The sequence below is a fragment of the Lepeophtheirus salmonis genome, chromosome 3 (genome assembly GCF_016086655.4).
Source record: "Lepeophtheirus salmonis chromosome 3, UVic_Lsal_1.4, whole genome shotgun sequence".
In the NCBI taxonomy this organism is placed as follows: Eukaryota; Metazoa; Arthropoda; class Copepoda; order Siphonostomatoida; family Caligidae; genus Lepeophtheirus; species Lepeophtheirus salmonis.
In genome coordinates, this window is record NC_052133.2 from 20,614,114 (window position 1) to 20,635,867 (window position 21,754).

The following is a 21,754-nucleotide window of genomic DNA, read 5'->3' on the forward strand; positions in this document are numbered from 1 at the left end:
ATTATCTTCTAAAGAAGACCCCCTTTTGTGGTACAGTGTTTAGATTGGGATACTTAAATGTTGAAAAAGAAGACGTTCTAACGTAGTCATGGTATTAAGTATTTAAAATTACTTTGATTCTAGAATAAACAAGAAGATCTGTGGAGTACTTTGAACTATTTAGCGAGTTTTATATATGTACAACTAAACGTATTGAAAGTTGTGCAATTAAATTTTAAATTGTAACTTTTTGCATTTGAAAAAAAAGAATTCTAGACAGGATTTAAGATCGCTTTGTCATAAAGTATAAAAGTCCAAAACGGGCTTTTTGGCCTTTATCGTTAATTTTCTTATATCTGTATTTTGAGACATTCTTTACTAAATTCCTATTTTTTATCGGATCCTAACCTCAATTTTTTTTTTTTTAACTTTGAACAATACATATCTAATTGATGTTTGAAAAAAAAGCGACTTTGCCGTCGATAGTGACGTGTATATTATCAACTCCCAGACTTAGTTGAAGAAGAAAATCTAACGAAAATTATTTTATTGGTATTTTTAAGTTATAAAATTAAAGTAAGACCTCAAAGTTTTCTTAAATTTGTTTAAGAAAACAATCTCCTTTTTTTTACCTTAAAAACAATAATAAAGTGAGTTTTAGCCGGGGGGCGTTCCTAAGCATGAATTTTGTTCTATAAATCAATGAGAGATTATCCCCCACATTACCGTCTATGAATTGGAACTCTCAGTCCGCCAGAGGTTACATAAGGACTCATTCTTAGCCATGATGTGATCCTTCTTTCGGTATTATTCTCCAGGTGGCAATAATTGAATTTCATCGTTATATTTTCTAAACTAAGTCCAAATTGTAAAACCGGATCCGAGTATCTACACATCATGTAGTCATGAAGAAACTAAGAGAAATGTGGCTTTAAAAAAAATGAAACTCGTTTTAAATGGTCAAATTCCTCAATAGAAATATCGATAAAAAAAAAATCAAAACACACCTGCAGATCAAAAATGTTGTCGCTGCGAGTGCAGGCTTAGTCCACATTCAAGGTATGCTAAAGAAGAGAATATATTATTTATGATTTTGTTCAAATAATCATGATAAAATATATTTATATCTTTGGAAAAGTAAGTGGTACTTGAAAGGGATTTAAAACACTCCCGGTGGCCGGAGAGATGAGACAATTATCTACTAAGGAGGTATGTATACGTACCTTGTAAATAGATGGTTTTCTCTACTTAGAACCTCGAGCATAGCATTGATTTATGTTTTAGTTGCAAGGGCGTCCGCAGGATTATATTTGGGGTAGGGCACCACCCCAAATATAATCATTAGATTTTAGATTTTTTTGGGAAATTAAAATTACAAAAATTAAATTTAATATATAAAATTTTTTGGAAAAAAAATTAAAAATCCGTATTAATTCTCGAAAAATTATTTTTTTTTTGGAAAAAAAATTTGAAAATTTAATTTAAATAAAATAAAAAAATGAATCTCAAAAAACAAGAGCTGCTTTTTGTAGCAAAATTTAAAATTTATTCTTCGAATATATATATTTTTTCCCAGAAATTTCAAATATTTAATTTTTTGTAGAAAAAGTTCAAATTATATATTATAGATTTTTTTTAAATTTTTTATTAAATTCAGGAATTGTTGCTTTTTACAAGAATTTGTTTTCGTAATTTGGGATAATTGTATAGCAAGAGTAAAAAATTTAATATTTGAAATTTAATTTTTGATATTTTCTTCTAAAAAATTTAATTTTTGATAATTTCTTCTAAAAAATTTAATTTTTTTGAATAGTTGGGGATTTTTTGAAATTTTTTTCTATGAATTTAATATTAGAAATTTCAATTCCAAAAAAATTAATTTTGGAATAGATTTGGATTTTTAATTTTTTTTCCAAAAAAAAGTTGATTTGTTGCTTTAGATTTTTGATTTTTTCCCCCAAAAAACTACGCCCTTGAAATATGTCATTATCATTCAATAGTTGTTGGGAATCGTTTCAGGATGGTCACATCTTCATTATTCACCGATAAATCTTTGAAAAAGAACTAATAGAAACCTCTTTTATTGATTTTACAAATGTCCGAAAGTAAGCCACTTGGTAAGCATGAGTCCAGGACTCTTGGAGGCTTGATTCAAACATTAATTTTCAATACTGATTGCTTGGTGATGTCATCATCCCTTTCCTTTAAAAACTTCAACAAAATCGAACTAATCATTTCAAAATTCCTGCTTGTAAAGGATTCAGGGGCAGCATTATGTGAAGTTTCTTCCACTTAAATATCTGGAGAAAGATTCTTCGCCAGCAGATAATTCTTCCTTTCCATTTAATTTACTCGACTTTCCTTTTTTCATAATGTGACGATATAAAATTGTTGAAATTAGATTCACTTCTCATTAGAATGGCTAACTTTTTCCCATTACACCCCATGTTCTTGTAATTTTCTAATAAACTCATCGTCGCTTAAAATATTAAAATATCTTGAGTAAAAATTGCAGCCTTTGCTAGAGAACTTTTCCTGACGGTTAGGTTCCTCTCATCCCTGTTAAGGATCATCTCTTCCTCATCTCTACAGCCCCCCTCCCTGCATCCATGACCCGGACAATGATTCATAGACTGAACATATGCGGGGTTTTTTGTGGACCAAGGCCTTCAGACAATTATATCTACCACTGATTTATATAGTTCTGAATCTCAACCTACTTTCTTCAATACATTCACATAATGAAGTGTCATATTCTGCTCTAATCCCAAGATGTTCCAATCCAATGGAAATGAAAAAGAAGGAAATTTAAACTATTAAGAGCTATTTTTCAATTTAATGATGGAAAAATTTCTGACCTTACAATAATTCATGGACAGTTTTTTGTTTTTTCAAAATATTTCATATCGTTTATCAACTTCTGTGACGGTTTTAAAATTTTTGTCAAGTGAAAACAGTTGTCAAAATTGAGCCCATTAAAATATTTGAGACACACTCCCCATTGAAATTTAGTACAATTATTTGCAAAAAAATCCTCCTTCTATTTAAATTGGGACACTCATCAAGAATTATAATTAAAAAATGGACACAAGCCCAGTTGAGTCTCGAGTCTTAGCTTTTGAGTCCAAGTGTTGAAGCATTGAATCAAAGTCTTTAAAATATGGACTTGTATCCAAGTTTCCATATCTGTTAATTACTCACATTATTCATTGATTTTAGGAATATTATTATCAAAATACAATTTGAGGTTAAACGTAATATGTATGATTAGTGTTGTGTTGGTCCTTATTTAGGACTACAGTCCCGTCCAGTTCAGTGCTAAAACTTATAATGTTCGATCCTTGATGATATCACTCAACTTTATTTATTATTTTTAATCAGTTTTAGTACTGACAGACCTAAGGACCGGTCTTAAGACTAGAAGGGACCGAAAAAAAGACTAACACATCACTATATATATATATAATATAAATCTAATCTCTCACTTAGATAAATACAATACATTTATTGCGTAGTCAGACTAAGGCCTCCTCAGAATAATTTGACACACAAATCGTCGTTATCTGGGTTGTATCTTGCAAACTTTCCTTCAAAAGGTCCAGAAAAAAGGCCAAAAATCGATTGGTAGTTGTTAGCCAATTTTCCTCAATTTTATTCAGAGCATAACAAGAGTTGATTTAAATTCTTCCAATCAACGTTCAGGGCACTAATTAGGAGAAAAGAAGCAGACAGTTCGACAGCTGACAAAAAATTAACTAATAAAAAAGAACAAAGCACATTTATCTTTGCTTTATACCTCGCTTGCACTAAACCCAGCCCTGGCCTCAGTTGTTCATTATTATTAAAGAGAAAAAACTAAGTATGGCGATTAGAAAAGGAAAAACGGTAGTTGTGTGTGCTCTTTCTTCTTTTTTGTTCATTATTTAATAAGTCGTGGGCGTGTTAACATCTCCCTCTAATAGAATAAGTATAGCCTATCTTGATTTAAAAATGTATAGTACAGAAAATGTATATGAATTGAAAGTTAACATTTTAACTGTACTCATGCTATTTTAAATGAAGAAGGTTCTCTTTTTTATAGAACTAATTCACACCAAAATCCTGTAATATTGCAGCTGATTTTAACAAGAGTCTTAATTCAGGTGTAACATATGTTTCCCTCCCCCTTCCTCTGGCTCTCTTACACAAATACTTATATATGAGCTATGCTCCACTTTCAAAAGGGCAGAAATACCTGTTTTTGTTGATTTCTCGTCGTATATAACATACAATAGGCATTTTATTATTTCTATAAAGGAATTTTGACTATTTTACCGGAATACAAATGTATAGCTCGGCTTTTAATACCATGTAATAATACAGTATTGAATAAAATAATATGTAGGATTTTAATATTCTGAAATATATATGTGTGCAATTCATTTAAAAATGGTGAAGAATTAATGTAACAATGATAGTCTGTGATTACTTATCAGATAATTAGCAAATGTTATAATTGAATTATTTGACTGACTAACAGATCAACAAATAATAATAAAAACAGACTATAACTTGCCCATGACGGGGGTTTTCAGGGGTAAGAGCGAGGCCGCATTAAGGCATTTGATTGCTTTTTCATTTGCTCTAGAATATAGATTAATAAGTTCTTAAATTTGTTATATTTTTACTCATGAATATGATTATTCATAGGCTGGGTGGGGTGCCTGTTAGGTTCTGATTTTTGGTGGGGAGAAATCCCGAGTTTTGTATATAGTTTAATTGTAATTTGAAAATTTATAGAAGTGGAAATACACACACACGAAGTAGAAATTTAAAAAAAAAATAGAAAGGAACGACCTTTTTGAAAAAAATGGTCATTTTAAAAATGGAAAGAGATGTTTAAAAAAGTTATTAAATGAAATATGGAGACAGTTGAAAAAAGGCCATGAGGACGTTAACCTATATTAATCAAGCAAGGATTGTCTGTTTGCATGACTGTGGAACGTAGAGTCATTTTGATTATATTTTAAGACTTTGCAGATAGTTGATATAAGAAATAACAGTACAGTTGAGTGTGCGCGTCATATAAAAACAAAAGATTATGTGTATCGAGTTATAGAAAAGCGCTATGTAAAAATGAATGAAATATTGTAGGCGTTTAGGTCAACTCATACTTTGGTCAAACAACGAGCGTGTGGAGCTACAGCTCATATTAAAAAAGAAAAGAATACTGAAGTACATATAAAAATATTGAATATTACTTTTTTTGAAAAGAAAAGATAATGGAAGTACATTGTAAACCTTAAGCATTTTTTTAAGCGTGCAGGTTGTTTTGTTCTTGGTAACCTCAAAAATGCTATCAATCAGTTATCAGTAATATTTCGTTCTTGAGGAGATATCACCCAAATATTGAGTAATTACGTATGAAAGTGCTTATGAAATATTGTATGTTCGTCGACGTCTAATGACTCTGTCAATACCGTGTACTACCACTTGTCTAAAAAACAAGTATTCTTTTATGTTATAGTGTAGCTATACATTTGTAATTCTGTTCAACCCTAGCTATTTTAGAAACAGAGAACTAGCTAGGATATAATGGAATTACAAATATATAGCTAAGCTTTTAATAAAATAGGACATTAATATAGTAGACTTAGTCAATATCTACTATATTCTTTTAAAAACATAACGTCATTCGTTTTAAAAAATTTATAGAAAAAAGGTCAAATAAATCTCAAATTAGATTTGGTTAAAAAAAACTACATCAAGAAATGCATTTTTTAATAAAGTCCAACAAAAACTGTCAAATTGTTCTTCTCTACCCCTATTGAATTATTAGTCAAATTTTTTACTGCTTATTTCAATGCTGAAATAGGATTTCCGCAAATTTTCTTTTATATATTATTAAAGAAAATAAATTATTTATTTATCATTAAGTTTTCAAGGAATAGTTCTTAAAGTTAGCCTAATTAGTTTCTTGAATAGTATTTTGTAAATAGAATGGAGGCACCTGTTCAGTATAAAAAGGAATGTGACGATCTTGAAGGAAAATCTTATACTCAATATAAATTAGCAATTTTTAAAGATAATTTCAAAGAATGCTAAGGGTTGTCAAGATTCAAAGGATTACACATGTTCTTTCAACCATATTTAGTGGATTTGTGGAGGGAAGAAGTTGGAGAATAGCTATAATAATAATGAAAAGCACATAATCACGTTATTATCAAATATAACTTTTGAGAGGGGGTTGCTATCGTATCACCCGTAAACTCGCCCTGATGAAAATTTGTAAAAAATATTTTAATATAAATACACATGGGCGTCATCAGGGTGACATATAGAGAGGGAAGGTGTCTTGGTTTTTTGGTTTTTTCGAAAGAAAAATTCAAATATTCACAGCTGTTATCAAAAACATATCAAAAACTAAATTTGAAATATTACATTTTTTGAAAAAAAGGTTCAAAAATTGTAGCACAAAATTCTTTTTTTTAGAAAAAAAATTCAAAACTCCACAGCCATGCTCAAAAAATTAAATTATTCAAAAAAAAATTTAAACTTTCATTGCTGTTTATACAAAATCAATTTTTTCGGAAAAAAATTTCAAATATTAAATTTTTAGTAAAAATCAAAAATTCTTTAGTTTGGGGGGCTACAACCCCAGAAAACGCCCTTGAAACATGTATTTTAAAGAACTTGATACTGCAAAATGATTACTTCAGACAACGAAGATGAAGGGATTGTTTGTAACCTGTATTACTGAAAAAGTTACGCAACCTATATTCATTACACAACTAAAATATAGTATATATTTGTTTATATCCTATGTCTCTAAGTCCAAAATGCCAGAGTAGCTAGCAAAAAGTCAGTGCGTGTGCGATCTCCTCCATGCCGCTGTTAGTGTCGAGAAGGCTCCAGAGACCCTTGGCATTTTGCATTGGTGTCTCTAACAATTAAAAAATAAAATAAACAGAACTCACCTGTCTGGAGAGGTTAACCCTATAGACAAACTAGATAAATTCACAGGAGAAATTTATAGTGTTTTGATAAAATCCGCAACCCCATTAAAAACAATCAGAGGCCTCTCAAAAAAATCAAACCCGACTGGGCCTCACCATTAAAAATTAAAGCCCGACAGGCTTGAGTGTTTTATATGTCCAAATATTATAATGGAAAAATTGAACCCCATCAAAAGTTGGGTTCGGATCGGGCTCACCTTTTTTTATGCATCAATTATGGCACCAACTGAATGAAAGATACCCGTATCATTTGCCTATATTGTCTATACCATTGTTCGGCCTTAAAAGTAAAAAAAGGTAGCTCAGAAAAAATATGTTGGTTCAACTTTTTTTTAGAGGAGGGAGGCTGTTGAAAATAAATTGGAGGTTGCCTTGAATAAAAGTACTACCTCTATTTTGAGGCTATAAAAAAATCAATTAAAGACATTGGGCATCATTTTAGGACCCCTGGGATTGCCTGTTTTGTGTTTCCTAAGCTGGGCCCTTAAGGCTCATTTTTATGTATTGTGAAACAAAAAGGGCTTTATATACTAAAATATATTTGGTAAAAAAAATAAAGCTAAATATTGTATTTAAACTAGGGGTGGGACCATTAATCAGAATCTGAGAATTAGAGGCTTTTCCTGGAATCAATCGCTATCAGGAAAATCACGTTTAATTTTCGACTCCGATTTCTATGTATTATTATTTATTACTGGTATTTAACTTCTCTTTTTTTTTTCTTTTCGCTGGATCCATGAACGTTTACCTTGAGAAAATTTGCCCTGGGATTACTCGTCTTGAGAAAATTCGCCTTTAGAAAAAGCTCACGGGGTGGAGGAATTACCTTTATTTCCATTAAATAAAATCAATTGTAATTCTTATAAATTTACGGAAAAACGGTATTTTTTAACTAATATTTAAAATATTAAAGAATGAGCATATGGAATTTTTCCTTTTCTTCATTCCGTAAAAATCACGTTTTTCGTATTTTAGTCTTGCTACTCCCATGTTTTTGGTTCCCGCTCTGTTCATTCTATAAAGTGCCCACTCTTGTTATAGGATGTATTGGTTCCAAAATTTTGACGTCCCTCTGGCCTCAAAATTTTATAGAGCAGTGACGTCATCATCAATCTACTTTGGCCATATTGAAGTTAATAACTTCGTATACTTATAAGTAGTGATGGAACGATTAATCGGAATCAAAGCTTTTTTCTGGAATCAAAATCGGGATAGTAATGTTTAATTTGTGTTTCTGATTCTAATTTTTTACTTTTCCAAGTAATGAAGAAAAAAAATAAAGTAGACCTCCCTCAAAATAAGGTATTTTTGCTTTGTAATAGAAAATTTAATGTTTGAACTTCAATAACCTAATAACCTTTTTCATATTTTTTCCATACAATTTTCTCTAAATAACTATTTATTTTTGAAATTTTTCTCCAAAAAATGTAATATTTGCATTTTCAAAAAATTTTATTATAAATTAAATTATTACATTTTTAATCCACAAAAGAATTAATTTTTGGTGAAAAGTTGTCGATTTTCGAAATTTTTTTTGCAAAAAATCAAGACATGGATTTTTATAATTATTTGTGAATAGTTGTGAATTTTCTAAAATAATTTAAATATGAAATTGTATATTTGAATTTTTATTTCAAAAAATTCAATATTTGACATTTAATTTTTGATTTTTTTTTTTAATCGAAAAACCAAGCTTCTCCCACTAAAATATAATCCTGTGAATGCCCCTGATAGCAAAATTTGATTTTTTAACTATTATTTAAAATATTAAAGAATCGGCATTGCTAACTTTTTACTACAATCGCATCTGAGTCGGCATCGGTATTTTTTTAAATCGTCCATTACTACTTACAACTAACAATATTGGCAATATATTATATTCCATAACTTGAGGGTTAATTCAACGAATTCAATTGGTCAATTGACGTAAATAATTAAATTTAATTGTTAGCTAATTCTACCTAACTATGAAATTATAATTCAATAATTGTTAAGAGTTATACACATCTTCACCCGAGTTCATTTTGATTTAACCCATAAACATTCAGAATTTTTATCAGCTAAAGGGTGATCGGTAAAGCGTCTCTGCACGGTTCAAAACACACAAATCTATTTCCAAAAGTTTATGGCATTTTTTGCAGACTTTGTACATAGTCCCTAAGATCAAAGGAAGCAGAAAATTGATAGCTGATCACAAAATACTATGTATTTTCTTGTATTAGTGAGTAAATATCGTAGGTAGACAGCGTTTTAAAACTTTTTTTTTTTTGAGAAACATTATAAAAACAAAACGGGACGTGGGATTTAACCTATTTCATGTGCCATATTGAGGATCGAAAGCAACTACTTAATGCAGGGGGTGACCTCTTAGACAATATTTCCTATTGTCTAACCATTCTAAAAACTAAATACGGCCACCTCATGCGATGACACGTATGGAACAGATGGCTGTTAGTTAAGATTGAACTGGACCAGACCAATATTGAACTGGACTACACTTTTTAAATAAGTACAAAGTTCAATTTCACAACATAGCCTTAATAGTCTTGGAGACTGCCACGGAAGATTTCCCACCATAAGGTACAGAAGGTTTCGCCCCTGAAATTACTTATGCCATCTAGAACATTGAATTTTTTTTTTCGGCCTTAATGCCCCTGATGGGTCTTCCTCCAGACCTTCCTAAAAATAGCCTCTTGACGGTATATGAACAAAACTTGCAACAAAGAATAGTACTATGTCAGGACATCATAAAATACCAAGACTGACCCCAAATTTGAGTTACGAAAAATTATATCAGACCCTCTCAAAAAGTATTTTTTGTTACAAATTATAAAGACATTTGCCATGTTTAGTGTGTACTCTGTCTTCACTAGTATCGTCATCTTCGTCAACATCAACTTAAAGAAAGAAGACAAAAAGAAATATAATTTCATTAAGATCATTTTTTTTTAAATGTTATCCATTTACCAGTTTCAAAATTGAGATAAAATGTAATTTTGATTTATGTGTCATTAGAAGGGAACTTAGTGGTACAAAACATGCGATTCGTAACTTAGCTTCTTCACTATCTTTCTGAAAGAGATCTGCCTCTGTACAAACAAAATCTAATAATTTTGAGAAAGAATTGCTCTCAATCCACAACAACTGGTTGCAACAATTTACAACCATCCATTCTTACTCCAGGGGAGATAATTCTGCTTGGATCGATCTAATTGCAACTAAATGTGTGCGACGTATCCTTTGGAGTAGTGATATTGAACATGGTGCTAAAGAACTGCCATCCAACATCTGCACACATGTGATGCCTTCCTCAGCTTTATTTGGATTGTACATGTTCAAAAACAACGGGTACTGCACTTCATTTATAGATGTCATTTTCTTCTTGGTCTACTTCTCGCATACAAACTTTTCAACAGTGGCAATAGTGGATATATTGATTTCTGATGCAAGTCCAAGCTGACTGTGCTTCTTTGTTTTTCTGGAGGAGCGTTTATTGTCTTATTTTCCCCTTTCCATTGAGTGACGATGTATAGTCATAACCCGTGAAGGTATGATAGACAGGTAGTCATTTGCAGAATATATCGGCAAGTGATGCATACGTCTGAGTTATGCTTATATCCTGCTTGAGTATTGTTGTCTTGTAATACGGCTTCTATCCATATTTTCAATGAAAGGTCGTAAGAGGAACAGCAGTGTAGGCCAATTACAAGACAATCAGTGTCGGATGTGCAGATAACAACGCTTTTTGGAGACGGTATGTTTTCAAAATGGTAAAACATAGGACTATCTGTTTCTTCATAATCGCAGCAAAGCCTAGCTTCTAGAATTCTAACAACTTTGTAGCATGTATCTTCTGAATTAGTAAAGAGTGTTCTCTGTTGCAATACAACAAGACAAACTATCATCCTCCCAACTGTCGACAAGGAACTTGATCAATGACTTTTTAAAACTGGTATTTCTGAGGGATTGAATCCAGTTTCTTGTGCGTTTCTGTGATGGTCCAGTATATTAGTATGCAACAGAAGATGAAGTTCTTGAATCTCTCACGCAGTCCTTTATTGATGGAGACAGCCATTTGTCAGAAACAAAGTGAATAATGTCCCCATCTGATGAAATCATCCTCTTGAAAATAGAGTGAGAGACTTCAGCCAATCTGGACGGAATAGCAGAGTTCATCTGAAGATATAGGAAGAACGAAGCATTGATGATGGTTGTATTAATTGAGGGTGGAGGGGTTGTTAAAATTTGAGACTTGAGATATTTCATACGTGCTTGCTTATGGAGTTTTTTATATTATTCATCTACATTACTAATTGACAGTGGAACTAGTCTATGGGTATACTTTAAAACTTAAATCCACACTACCCATGGCAAATTTCTTTGTAATTTTCATTTAAATATGTATTTATAACGTTTATAATACAATGTGTAACTGAAAACGTAGTAAGATTGGGATTGCTATAATGTCCTTATAAAGCAAAAACCAACATATTTGAGGGTGGGGTACTTTTTGAGGGGGTCTGACATAATTTTCTCGGACATCAATTTCTTATCAGTCTTGGTTATTTAGAATGCCCTGAGTTAGTACTATAGATAGATGCAAGTTTCGTCTATGTACTTAATGTAAAACCGTAAATTCAACGTTTTTGGGAGCAACGGGAGGGGGGGTCTGACCTCACTTTATCGACGGAATTTTTTTTGTCATTCTTGGTTTTTTATGATATCCTGACATATAACTACTATACATGGGTGCAAGTTTTGTCCATGTACTTTATGATTTTTAAAAAACCCTCCAGAGGCTATTTCCAGGGGTTTGGTGGCCAACCCCAGCAGGAGGTTCAGGTTAACAAAAAAAAATTCAATCTTTTAGGTAATATAAGTAATTTCAGGCACTCTTCTGTACCTTATATAACTATGACTATAACTTATGTTGGAAATATTTTAAATTCTGATAATACCCTTAGAAATTTGGCTTCATTTTTTTGGAGGACGTTTAATTTTAGATAATATCTATTTTTATCATAGCAAAACGATGTTATTTCACTTAAATAGACATGTATTATATTGTCAGCTGTCGATTGCTCTATATGCTCTTCCCTTATCAGTGTTCTCAACGTTTATGTGTTAAAGTTAAATTTATCCTTGTTAAGCTATGGACAGTTTCGAATAGTTATTAAAGGATAATTCCACAGTTGGCTGACTACCAATTGATTTTGGGTCCTTTCATGTGTTTCTTTTTAGAGGAAATGTTACGCAATATATATTCAAAGGTAAGGATGTGTAAATGAGAGAAAATTCAAATTTTTTTATTTGTTTAAATGTTTATTGTAATAATAATTTATTTGGATAATTTTATTAATTTAGAGATATGTTAATAAAGTATTTGTGAGCAAATTATTTTATGAAGTATATTAATATCTTATTCCAATTTTTTAATTTAAATATAATTTTATTTAGCTTTTCAAAATATTAATTATGGATTTGGCAAATTATTCTGACTATAATTCAATACATGAAGCAATAATGATTGATTCTTGAATTGAATAAGATGTTTTTTCTGCAAGGATGCTGGAAAATCTTCGGTCCATTTATTTTATTTTTGTGATTGAATGAGATCTCTGATATCTATGATGGACAGGATGGAATCAATGGACTTGTAAACTATACTACTACAATTCATATTTCCATTGTACCTAGAAACGGGACTTTCTCTCCATCGTTTAACAACTTTTGAATCTTTCATGCGTTTTTGAATAACTGCAGAATACTCTATTTTTTATTAATTCATTTCTTGTAATTTTAAAGAACTGTTACACATTTGGCTGATTATATAATAATAAAATAAAGAATAGAAGATGAAATGCATCAGAAATGTGATGATGAAGATTCCAATTGTTCTTCAAAAATTTGATTAGAAATATATATGATCAATTTTGAGCCTGAGAGTCACAATGATAAACTAAATCAACAATCTTTAAATAATTATCAATATAATTTTCCAATCTCAAAAATACAACTTATTCTTCGTCATACTGTATTCTCTATGTTTATAATAAACTATAGTGCTCCTTGAATGCATAGATTAGAAGCTTATATTTTCTTCCACTCGTCTTTATGTCGTTGTCGTTGATTTTTTTGTCTGTTCCTTGAGTTCTTTATGGCAACTGGGTCATTCCACGTCAAGTGTACACACTTTTTTTGGAATTTACGGCACGATCATCTCTGATTTTGATGAGCTGGATTTTCTATATAAAATATGAGAGTGTGTGAAATATTGGGGTTCTGTGATTCACCGTTCTAGGCCCGCTCAAAGTTGGTACCAGGTCGCTTTAGAAGGCCAAGATTCCGCTGGCAGTTGGGGGATAAAAAAAAAATACGTCGAAAGATACTCAAGAACACAAACTTTAACTTACATTTAATCATAATCTTATTTTAATCAAATATAAAGGTTTGGGGCTCTGGTGCGGCCTTCAAAATGGCGTCCCTGCCAAGCAGCAAACCTGATTTTGTTTTAATTTACGTAAAACATGTATCAATATATGTTTTCAAACATATCTCAAATTCAATGTGGGATCTTAATGGGATCACTTCCAACAAGAGCATTATTTAGAGTATATAGAGCCGCTTTTATAGCATATTGGTATGATTGTTCTATATTATATATAATATACATATTTTGTGTTGGTTAATAAAATAAAATTGGATTCTTATTTATGTATAATATAATTGAAAGTTTTTATATTTTATAAAATAACAATATGATTGAGTCAATCATTTTCATTTTAAACTAAAATTATATAACGAATTCAACTTTTGACTCCTCTGATTCACTATACAATCGAACTCTTAGTGATCTGTCCAATTTGGGAATAAATGAATAAAGTTTTTGTATACCATAAATGGTTTTTGCAAAACCAAACTTTTCCTTTAATATATTCTTTCCTTTTTCATAATCTTCACCTGTGCAAAAATATATCTTCATATTGTCCCGTGCATACTCGAATAAATTATTCGGCTTCGTAATTTGATTTTTTTAAGGACGTCGGAGGGTTTCTTTCGTAGCTTCTCTTTTAATAGTCCCACCTACACCATTTGAAGGATCCTTGCCGTGACTTGTGGGAAAGAAATGCCACACAGCAGACAATTGAAAGTCATATTGGTGGAACGTGAGGTTCAAGAAGACTTTACAGTTTTGATATTGGCCCGCACACCCGTCGGAAAAATAATATATATTTTTTTAATATCACTCAATTTTTCCTTTAAATGATTTAATTTCTTCTTTGTTAAGAAATTGCTTTGGGCCTATGCAATAAAGTCGTGTTTTCCTTGCTTGACTGCTTTTTCAAAGAAATGCTCAACAAAATCTTGTATTGGAAGTACTGTAGAAGTTAATTCCCATCCATCAATTGATACCCAGTGTTGAAATTGTACCTCGTCGATGTCGTTGTTTTCAAATTTGTTGAGTAATATATTTTCATAGTCCTCAGTACTTTTGTAGTAATCACAAGTACGAAAGTAGACCGAAGGTAATGCAGGGTTGCATACAATAGATGCAATAACATGTCGGTACATTTGATAAGTTGTTATTTCGGTAATTCTCGATCTTATGATCATAAGTTTAATGTTTTGATAAAAAGTGCAAACCCATACAGAGTGTGTACCACTAGTACCGTCAAGAACATATTCCGCTGGTCGAAGGAAAGCAAATTTGGAAAATCCAATGCTCAAATTTAGACGTGTATCCTTAAATCTCTGATAAAGTTCTCTTAAATTGTTCAGAATTAATCGCTTTTGTATCTATTTCTTGTCAGCAGTATTACAACATAATCTTTTTACCAGGTAACACTCTACTTGAATCCTCAGTACGATAATATTCGACCACTTTGTTTATTAAATCAGGTGCCAGTGACTTGCCCTCCTTTGGATTAGGAGATGACAACATGCCTCTTTCTTTGAGTAATTCCTTTGCCTGAACTGCCATTCGTTGTGAGCAATTGAAATTCTGCATCATTAATCTGATGCACATAGTCTTGGCGAAAATTGTCAAAATCTGAATTTTTTGTTTATTTTTTGAAACTTCATAGTTTTCTATTAGGCCTTTAATCACTTCAGGCATGCAGTATTCCTCCCATAATGGAATATTTGATCTAATTTCGTCAGGAGAACCAATGCCTAAGCCCAGTTTTCTTTTTACGGATTCCTGTACTTTTTTTCCCTTTTATAATGCAAAGATTTTTGATTTACCAGCTTTTCGTTTGTCAAATGGACTTTCCCCTAAAAGAGTAAATGACTGATTTAAAGTATCCATTTCAATATTTTTCTCCGAAATTTTATCCTCAGTAAATATTTTATCAATTTCTATTGCTATTGGAGAACCACTGATATCTATTTCTGTTGGTGAATCTGTTTTATTGAGTGTTTTCCTGCATCCAGTGCAAAGTCTATCCCCTGCCTTTAATAACGAAGAAAACTACACTAAAAGGGGCTTTGAAACATCCCAAAGATCTGTTCTCTAATTCTTTTTTTTTTTGTGTGTGATTTTATAGGATCTGCACAATACTTACGAAATACCTTTTTATTTGCAGATACCACTTTATCAGCAGGTTATATCAATTTTAGAATGTGTCTGACTTAATAGTTTTCTTTGAAATGCACACATCAATTAAAGTACAATAAGTCAATACTGCATTTTGATGTTTCAATGATTTAAAACGCAATAAAACTATGTGGGGATTTAAAGTACTTTGAGTACGTAATTTCTTTTGTTATGAATCCAATCATATTATACTTAAATAAGAATCCAATTTTATTTTATTAACCAACACAAAAGATGTATATTATATATAATACGAGTTTAAATATAGAACAATCATACCAATATGCTATAAAAGCGGCTCTATATACTCTAAATAATCCTCTTGTTGGAAGTGATCCCATTAAGATCCCACTCTGAATTTTGGATATGTTTGAAAACATATATTGATACATGTTTTATGAAAATTAAAACAAAATCAGGTTTGTTGGTTGGCAGGGGTGCTATTTTGAAGGCTGCGCCAGAGCCCCAAACTTTTATTTTTGATTAAAATAAGATTATGATTAAATATAAGTTTAAGTTTGTGTTCTTGTGCATCTTTTGACGTATTTTGTGTTAAAATTGAGCCACTATGAGCGGGCCTAGAACGGCCCAGGTGTGTCACAGAACCCTAATATTTATTGACGTGGAATGTCCCAGCTAAGATTATCTCCTCACAAACATTCTTCAAAATGGGAGGTTACTATATTATTTTTCGTTTTTTAATTTGCCCAAAATTCACACCACTTTGATAACTATGTATTTTATCTCAATGCAAGGAATCTAATCAAGCTTTGATAACTTTTGTTATCGCTTTAGGGCACAGGGTGGCTAATCCTCTGTCCTAGGAGAAAGTTATTATATAAAACCCCGAGTAGATAATTATAAGTATGCTATATTAGCCTTTGATCCCCTCCTGCACAAGACAAGACAAAAATTTCGTAACGTAATTAAAAGTAGTTAAAAGTATTCCAGTCTGACGAAATTAGCATTGGACAAAATACAAGTCTCAAATAGAAGGAGTTTTTTTAAATCAAATTTTATAGAAAAATAATAAAGATGCAAAATTTGTGTATCATTAATTTATTGACAGTAGACATATTATTTAAATCATCACTCAGATACTCGATGCGTACGTTAAATATACTTAAATACGAGCATTATACATATAGAATCAAATTGTGATTTATTTTATTAGAGCAAATATATAAAGAAATATCATTTTCTAATCATGTAAAGTGCGTAAAATATAGGCTTGAAATATATTAAATGGAACTCTTTATTTATATACAATTTTTAACAGCTGTTCTAAAATATCAAATGTATTAAGAGTCAAAATACGTGAAATTAATTAACGACCATTTGACGAAAGTATTATGTTTACATTAACAGAAAATGAAGATCAATTCGAAATATAGATAAATTAGTTTCTTCAAGTGCGCTCAATAGCTTCTTTTTTTTTTGTCATGCTGTTATGCTATAATTCTAGGAATTTGATTTGTTTAGACCAGCCATTTAAATATTAATAGTAATGATGATGACCGTTAAAGGACTTTTTTGATATCTCTGTACATATTTCTAAAAACAATGATTAATTATCATAAAAAAATCAATATAAATATAAATATTTGATTAATTAATTATAGGAAATGGCTAAACAAAGTGCTCAAAATCAAAGGTAGAGCGAATGCAAGTGAAGAAGCCGAGTTTTCAAGGAAAGTTATTCTTCCCTCAATGCCTTGATTGATTGGGGAAGTTGCATTGATATATGCTTGAAGTGCAGCATAGTCCGTGATATTCCCCTTCACTTTCGACTTCATTAAGTCGGCAAAATTAGGACTTTCGAGTCCTCCCTCTGAAAGAAAGTTTGGAAGAACGATTTGATAGTCATTCTTGTCAACTAGGTCACACCAATTTGTTGCAGAGCACTTATGCTTGGCACTCACGATCCTTTGGCCCACATTGTCGTCCTTGATACTATACACTAGTTTAAGCCCGGAAGAAATCTCTAAAAACGTTGCATAAGTACCATTACCCCACTTGGAGGCAACATTCTCTAGTACCGTTCTAATGGAACTCCCATTAATTGTGATTAGATCCAAAGTATTTCCAAACGGAGCTACAGAGAGTACGTCCTCTCCAGTAATTGAGCCCTTATCAATAATGGATCTAATTCCATCGTCATTGATAAATGCGATGGCATCTGGCTTTTTCAAGGCATGCACCATAGAGTCTGCAACTAGATCCCCAAGATTGCTCTCTTTCATTCTCCCACGAGCAAGAACCACATTTGTGGAGCCAATGGTCTTGTAGTATTGAGCCAATTTGTCTTTGTAAGGTTTCATGACGTTCTCAATGTAGGGATCCTCTTTTCCGTCAAGAAGTTGAACTACTGCCTTGCTAATTCCACTACCCTTGACGGGTTTGAGTAATTCACCGTTACCATCAAAATTGACTTTTAACTGTCCCAAATACTTTGAGTAGCAATAGGCTTGAACCACAGGAACAACTTTTCCAGAACTCTGAGATACGTATGTAGGGTAATCTCCAACTATATGATCATTGAGTGGCGGGGTTTCACCCTTAGGGTATAAGAAGGAATGAGAATGCCCACCGACGACCAAGTCCACTTCCTCAACTTTTTTAGCAATCTCCAAATCTTTTTCATAGCCTGAATGCCCAAGGGCAATGATGATTTTCACCCCTTCCTTAATTAGTTTCTTTGCTTCTTCACGAATAGCCGGTACTTCATCCAAAAATTCAAGTAATTTTGGAATAGAACTATTTGTGGAATATGCCGTTTCCGTTGTAACATAGCCAATGATGCCAATTTTGACACCCAGACTAATGTCCACAATAGATTTTTTAAATTGAAGGCTTTCCAATCCTTTGTAGCGTATATTACATGCCAAAATAGGGAAATTTGCTCCTTCGATAAAGGGTTTGAGACCCTCGAGTCCATCATCAAACTCATGGTTTCCTATACTTGCAGCGGTGTAATTAAGGAGATTGGAGAATTCGATAACGGGTTCGTACTTAAAGATAGTATACCACATGGTTCCTTCATAGTAGTCTCCAGCATTGAGTAAAAGAGATTTATTAAGAGAGTCTCTGAGGGATTTGACAGATTCGAATAAGCGCGGGAAGCCACCATAGCATTTCTCACTCTCTGTACGACAACGGGAATTGATGGCATTGAGTTGATCAAAATGAGCGTGGATGTCATTGACATGAAGAATATCAAAGGAGACGTTGGAGGTTTCATTCTCCGATGAAGAACGACTCACAGATAGGGATGAGCAGAGTCCAAACAGACAGGAAAGGATCAATAAATTATTGCTCCCTGTCAATAATACATTTAATGTATTCATTATGAGGTGCTTTTTTCGTTTGAAGTGATCAATGAGAATGAACACATCGGAATAGGAAACGAAGATATTTATTATTTTACTTTTGGGGTTCTCTTCCTTTGCTTGATAATAAAATATCAGTAAAACATACACTGCACTTACTAGTAGGAGTCAAAGAGGAGATATCGAAAGTAGCTATCACTATCTCTATCAGCTCTTCCTTTTCTCCTTTTTTCGCTACAGATGCTATTTGTATGTATGTACAGAATCAACATATGTGGGGGTATGTGAATCATTGTAGCCCCTTCCTACCCATGGACGTTGACAATGTAACATTGAAGGTGGACTTATATAATAAATAATAATGAATACTAGTATATCTTATTAGCTTAATTTATAATTTTAGCGCTTAATTTGATCTACACTAAGATTTATGAGCATCTAAAATTCAGCCTTAGATTTTCTGCTCATCATTCAACTCAGAGGCACTTCCGATTTTACTATTACATTACTTCGTGGTTATTCAGTCCAATACAATAAATAATGACTTATAATAATTCAAATATACTGTAGTAACGAAATTTCAAAATAATTCATAACATTATATCCGTTAATCATGTATGGAGTCGAAATGTGAGTCTCATTCCTTTTTAAACGCTAATAGCAAAAGTCTCCCTGTCTCCAGCTACCTATGTATATTGAACAATGAAATGAATAATATCCAGAATTCCATGATTGAACATAGTTGGATTTATACAACTAGATTACACACATTCCTTACATAAATAGTGGTTAGATAACACGGATTTAATAAAGTGGGATAGTGCAGCTCTAGTTTTTGTCCAACAGCTGGTGTTATAGAAAAGAAGAGAGCGGGAGTTTCAGTTTCTTACTTAGGTAGGTCCTTCTCGGTAACTCATAATTATTATTAATAATTAATCTTAATAGTCAGGTGAATGTTGGTGGTAAGAAATGGTTACTCAGTACTTCTTACCAAAGTGCTCTAGTTGACTTAATTCAAACAGAAAAAGGGGACTAAAGAATTGTGTGCCATAGATTTCCTCTTAAAAATGAATAACTCATGAAAAAAGGCCCTTCCCAGCTATTTAAGACTTAATTCAAACTCTAAATTATCTCCATATGCACACCACTACAGAAAGAACTAGGTATTTTTATAGCGAATGATATCATAACTCATAAGGAAGAGACAAGAGGAGAGGAGGAGTTGCTACTTCATTAATAAATTAGAATCTATCCCAAAGTCACAAAATTACAGAGACATACATAATTAAATAAATAATATATATCTGCCTACATAATATTGATTAATGCCTCTGTGTTGGCTAATATTTTTTTTTATTGTTTCTTTCATAAGTAGAAGTATAAAATATATTCAGATTGTAAATATGTATTATAATGTCGCAGTCAAATTTCCTAAACATGAAGTGATCCAAAAACACGGACTCAATAACAAAAAAATAGTAACATTCTATAATTGAATTGTATAAGACAGTGATGTTAGAAATATGGATGATAGAAATATAATAGCCCATGTCTTTCTCTTCAAAAAGCACAAAAATAAAAGCACGTTAAAAAAAGTATGTATTCTTGTTGGAAATAGTTGCAAAACGGGGAGATGATAAAGATGGTGGTAATAGTTGTATCAGGAGAGGACCTCTGTCATTTCAGTCGATGATCCACATTGACCTCTAAGAAAGTTCGATCTAAAAAACAAACAAAAATAAGAAAAAAAATTAGATATCTTTTTTTGTATATTTAAAAAAATATATATTAGTCGTGGGTTATGATCTACATATGATTTTATTCTAGTATCAAATGTCCTTTACCCTTTTTGATTAGATAAAAACAGCACACAACTCCTACTTAAAAAAATATTATTATTATTATTATAGGTATTTATGTATAAAAAGTATATACATATGTTCAGGCATCATCAATGATCACTAAGGGAAGTGCAGAGTGTAAGGGGAATTCAATCAATGACTGTGAGGCAAACTTGTGCATTATTTAGGGGATTCTTGTAAAAAAAAAAAAAAAAAACATCATTTGACATTAAAAAAAGAAGCAAATTAATAAGCAATATTTTTTCTTTAACTATTAAATGCCATTGTCACTCATAAGCGCATAATTTAAGGAAGTTACAATCTTTTTGCAAGCCCCTACTCCACGTTAGTATATTATCTTTAAGTAATGCTCAATAAAATCAGTGGAGAAATAAAACAAAAACCGAATTAGTTTGAGTAGGGAAAGAGGAGAGGATTTTTTAAGACTCATCTCCCCTCCTCCCCAAAATCAAGAAAATATCCACACACGAAAAAATTATATAATCATTAGAGACAGGAGGGATACATAATTGAAAATCTTTATTAGGCCTGTCACGATATGCAATAAATAAATTAATTGTACGATAAATGAAAATGAATGATAACTTTTTGCCGGCTGCCATAAATTACATCCACACGCTTCAATGTAACTGGATATCAAAAAAATTTAATCTAGTGTTGGTTGGTAATTTTCGGGCTCGGAATCTACAAAACTAAGGAAGCTACAGATTTGCAAATTTACCTGTTGAGGCATCGACTTTCAGTCATGTATTTTATTGTTAGTTTGCACTTTTTTTTGTATAAATGTCATGATTGACAGTCTTGCCTGTATGTCTGAGCCTAATACTTATTATTTGTTGAAGTGCAATCTGGTTTACATCCTTTTTATTTAATGTTTTACTGATATTTTTTGGTTGTGTTTGGTTTTTATACAAGAGCATTTTTGGTTAAAATAATTTTATTTATTGTTTTTGGATGTTTTGTTAATAAATTATGGATATTTTAAATGCCTTT

The 21,754-nt window shown here is 31.7% G+C and overlaps 2 protein-coding genes across 15 annotated transcripts in view; both read right to left on the bottom strand.

Moving 5' to 3' along the window:
• Positions 1-21,754, bottom strand: part of LOC121114586 (phospholipid-transporting ATPase VD) — a 267,528-nt gene that overhangs the window by 217,445 nt on the left and 28,329 nt on the right. For 13 of the 14 annotated variants that reach the window (XR_005863297.2, XR_005863294.2, XR_005863295.2 and 10 more), the window contains one exon: positions 20,218-20,620. Coding sequence is in view for 5 of the 14 variants with exons in the window: in XM_071887135.1 (XP_071743236.1) it covers positions 20,560-20,620 (61 nt within the window). In the remaining 9 variants the exon portion in view is untranslated. Of the gene's footprint in view, positions 1-20,217; positions 20,621-21,754 lie in introns of those variants that run through there. The other variant, XR_011779270.1, reaches the window with a different exon arrangement.
• Positions 16,614-19,177, bottom strand: LOC121114361 (snake venom 5'-nucleotidase). Its single transcript, XM_040708310.2, has one exon. It carries the CDS (start codon positions 18,915-18,917, stop codon positions 17,187-17,189), a length of 1,731 nt encoding a protein of 576 aa, XP_040564244.1. The 5' UTR covers positions 18,918-19,177; the 3' UTR covers positions 16,614-17,186.

Coding starts and splice junctions, on each gene's coding strand:
- LOC121114361 (XM_040708310.2), bottom strand. CDS start 18,917: ATGAATACATTAAATGTATTATTGACAGGGAGCAATAATTTATTGATC.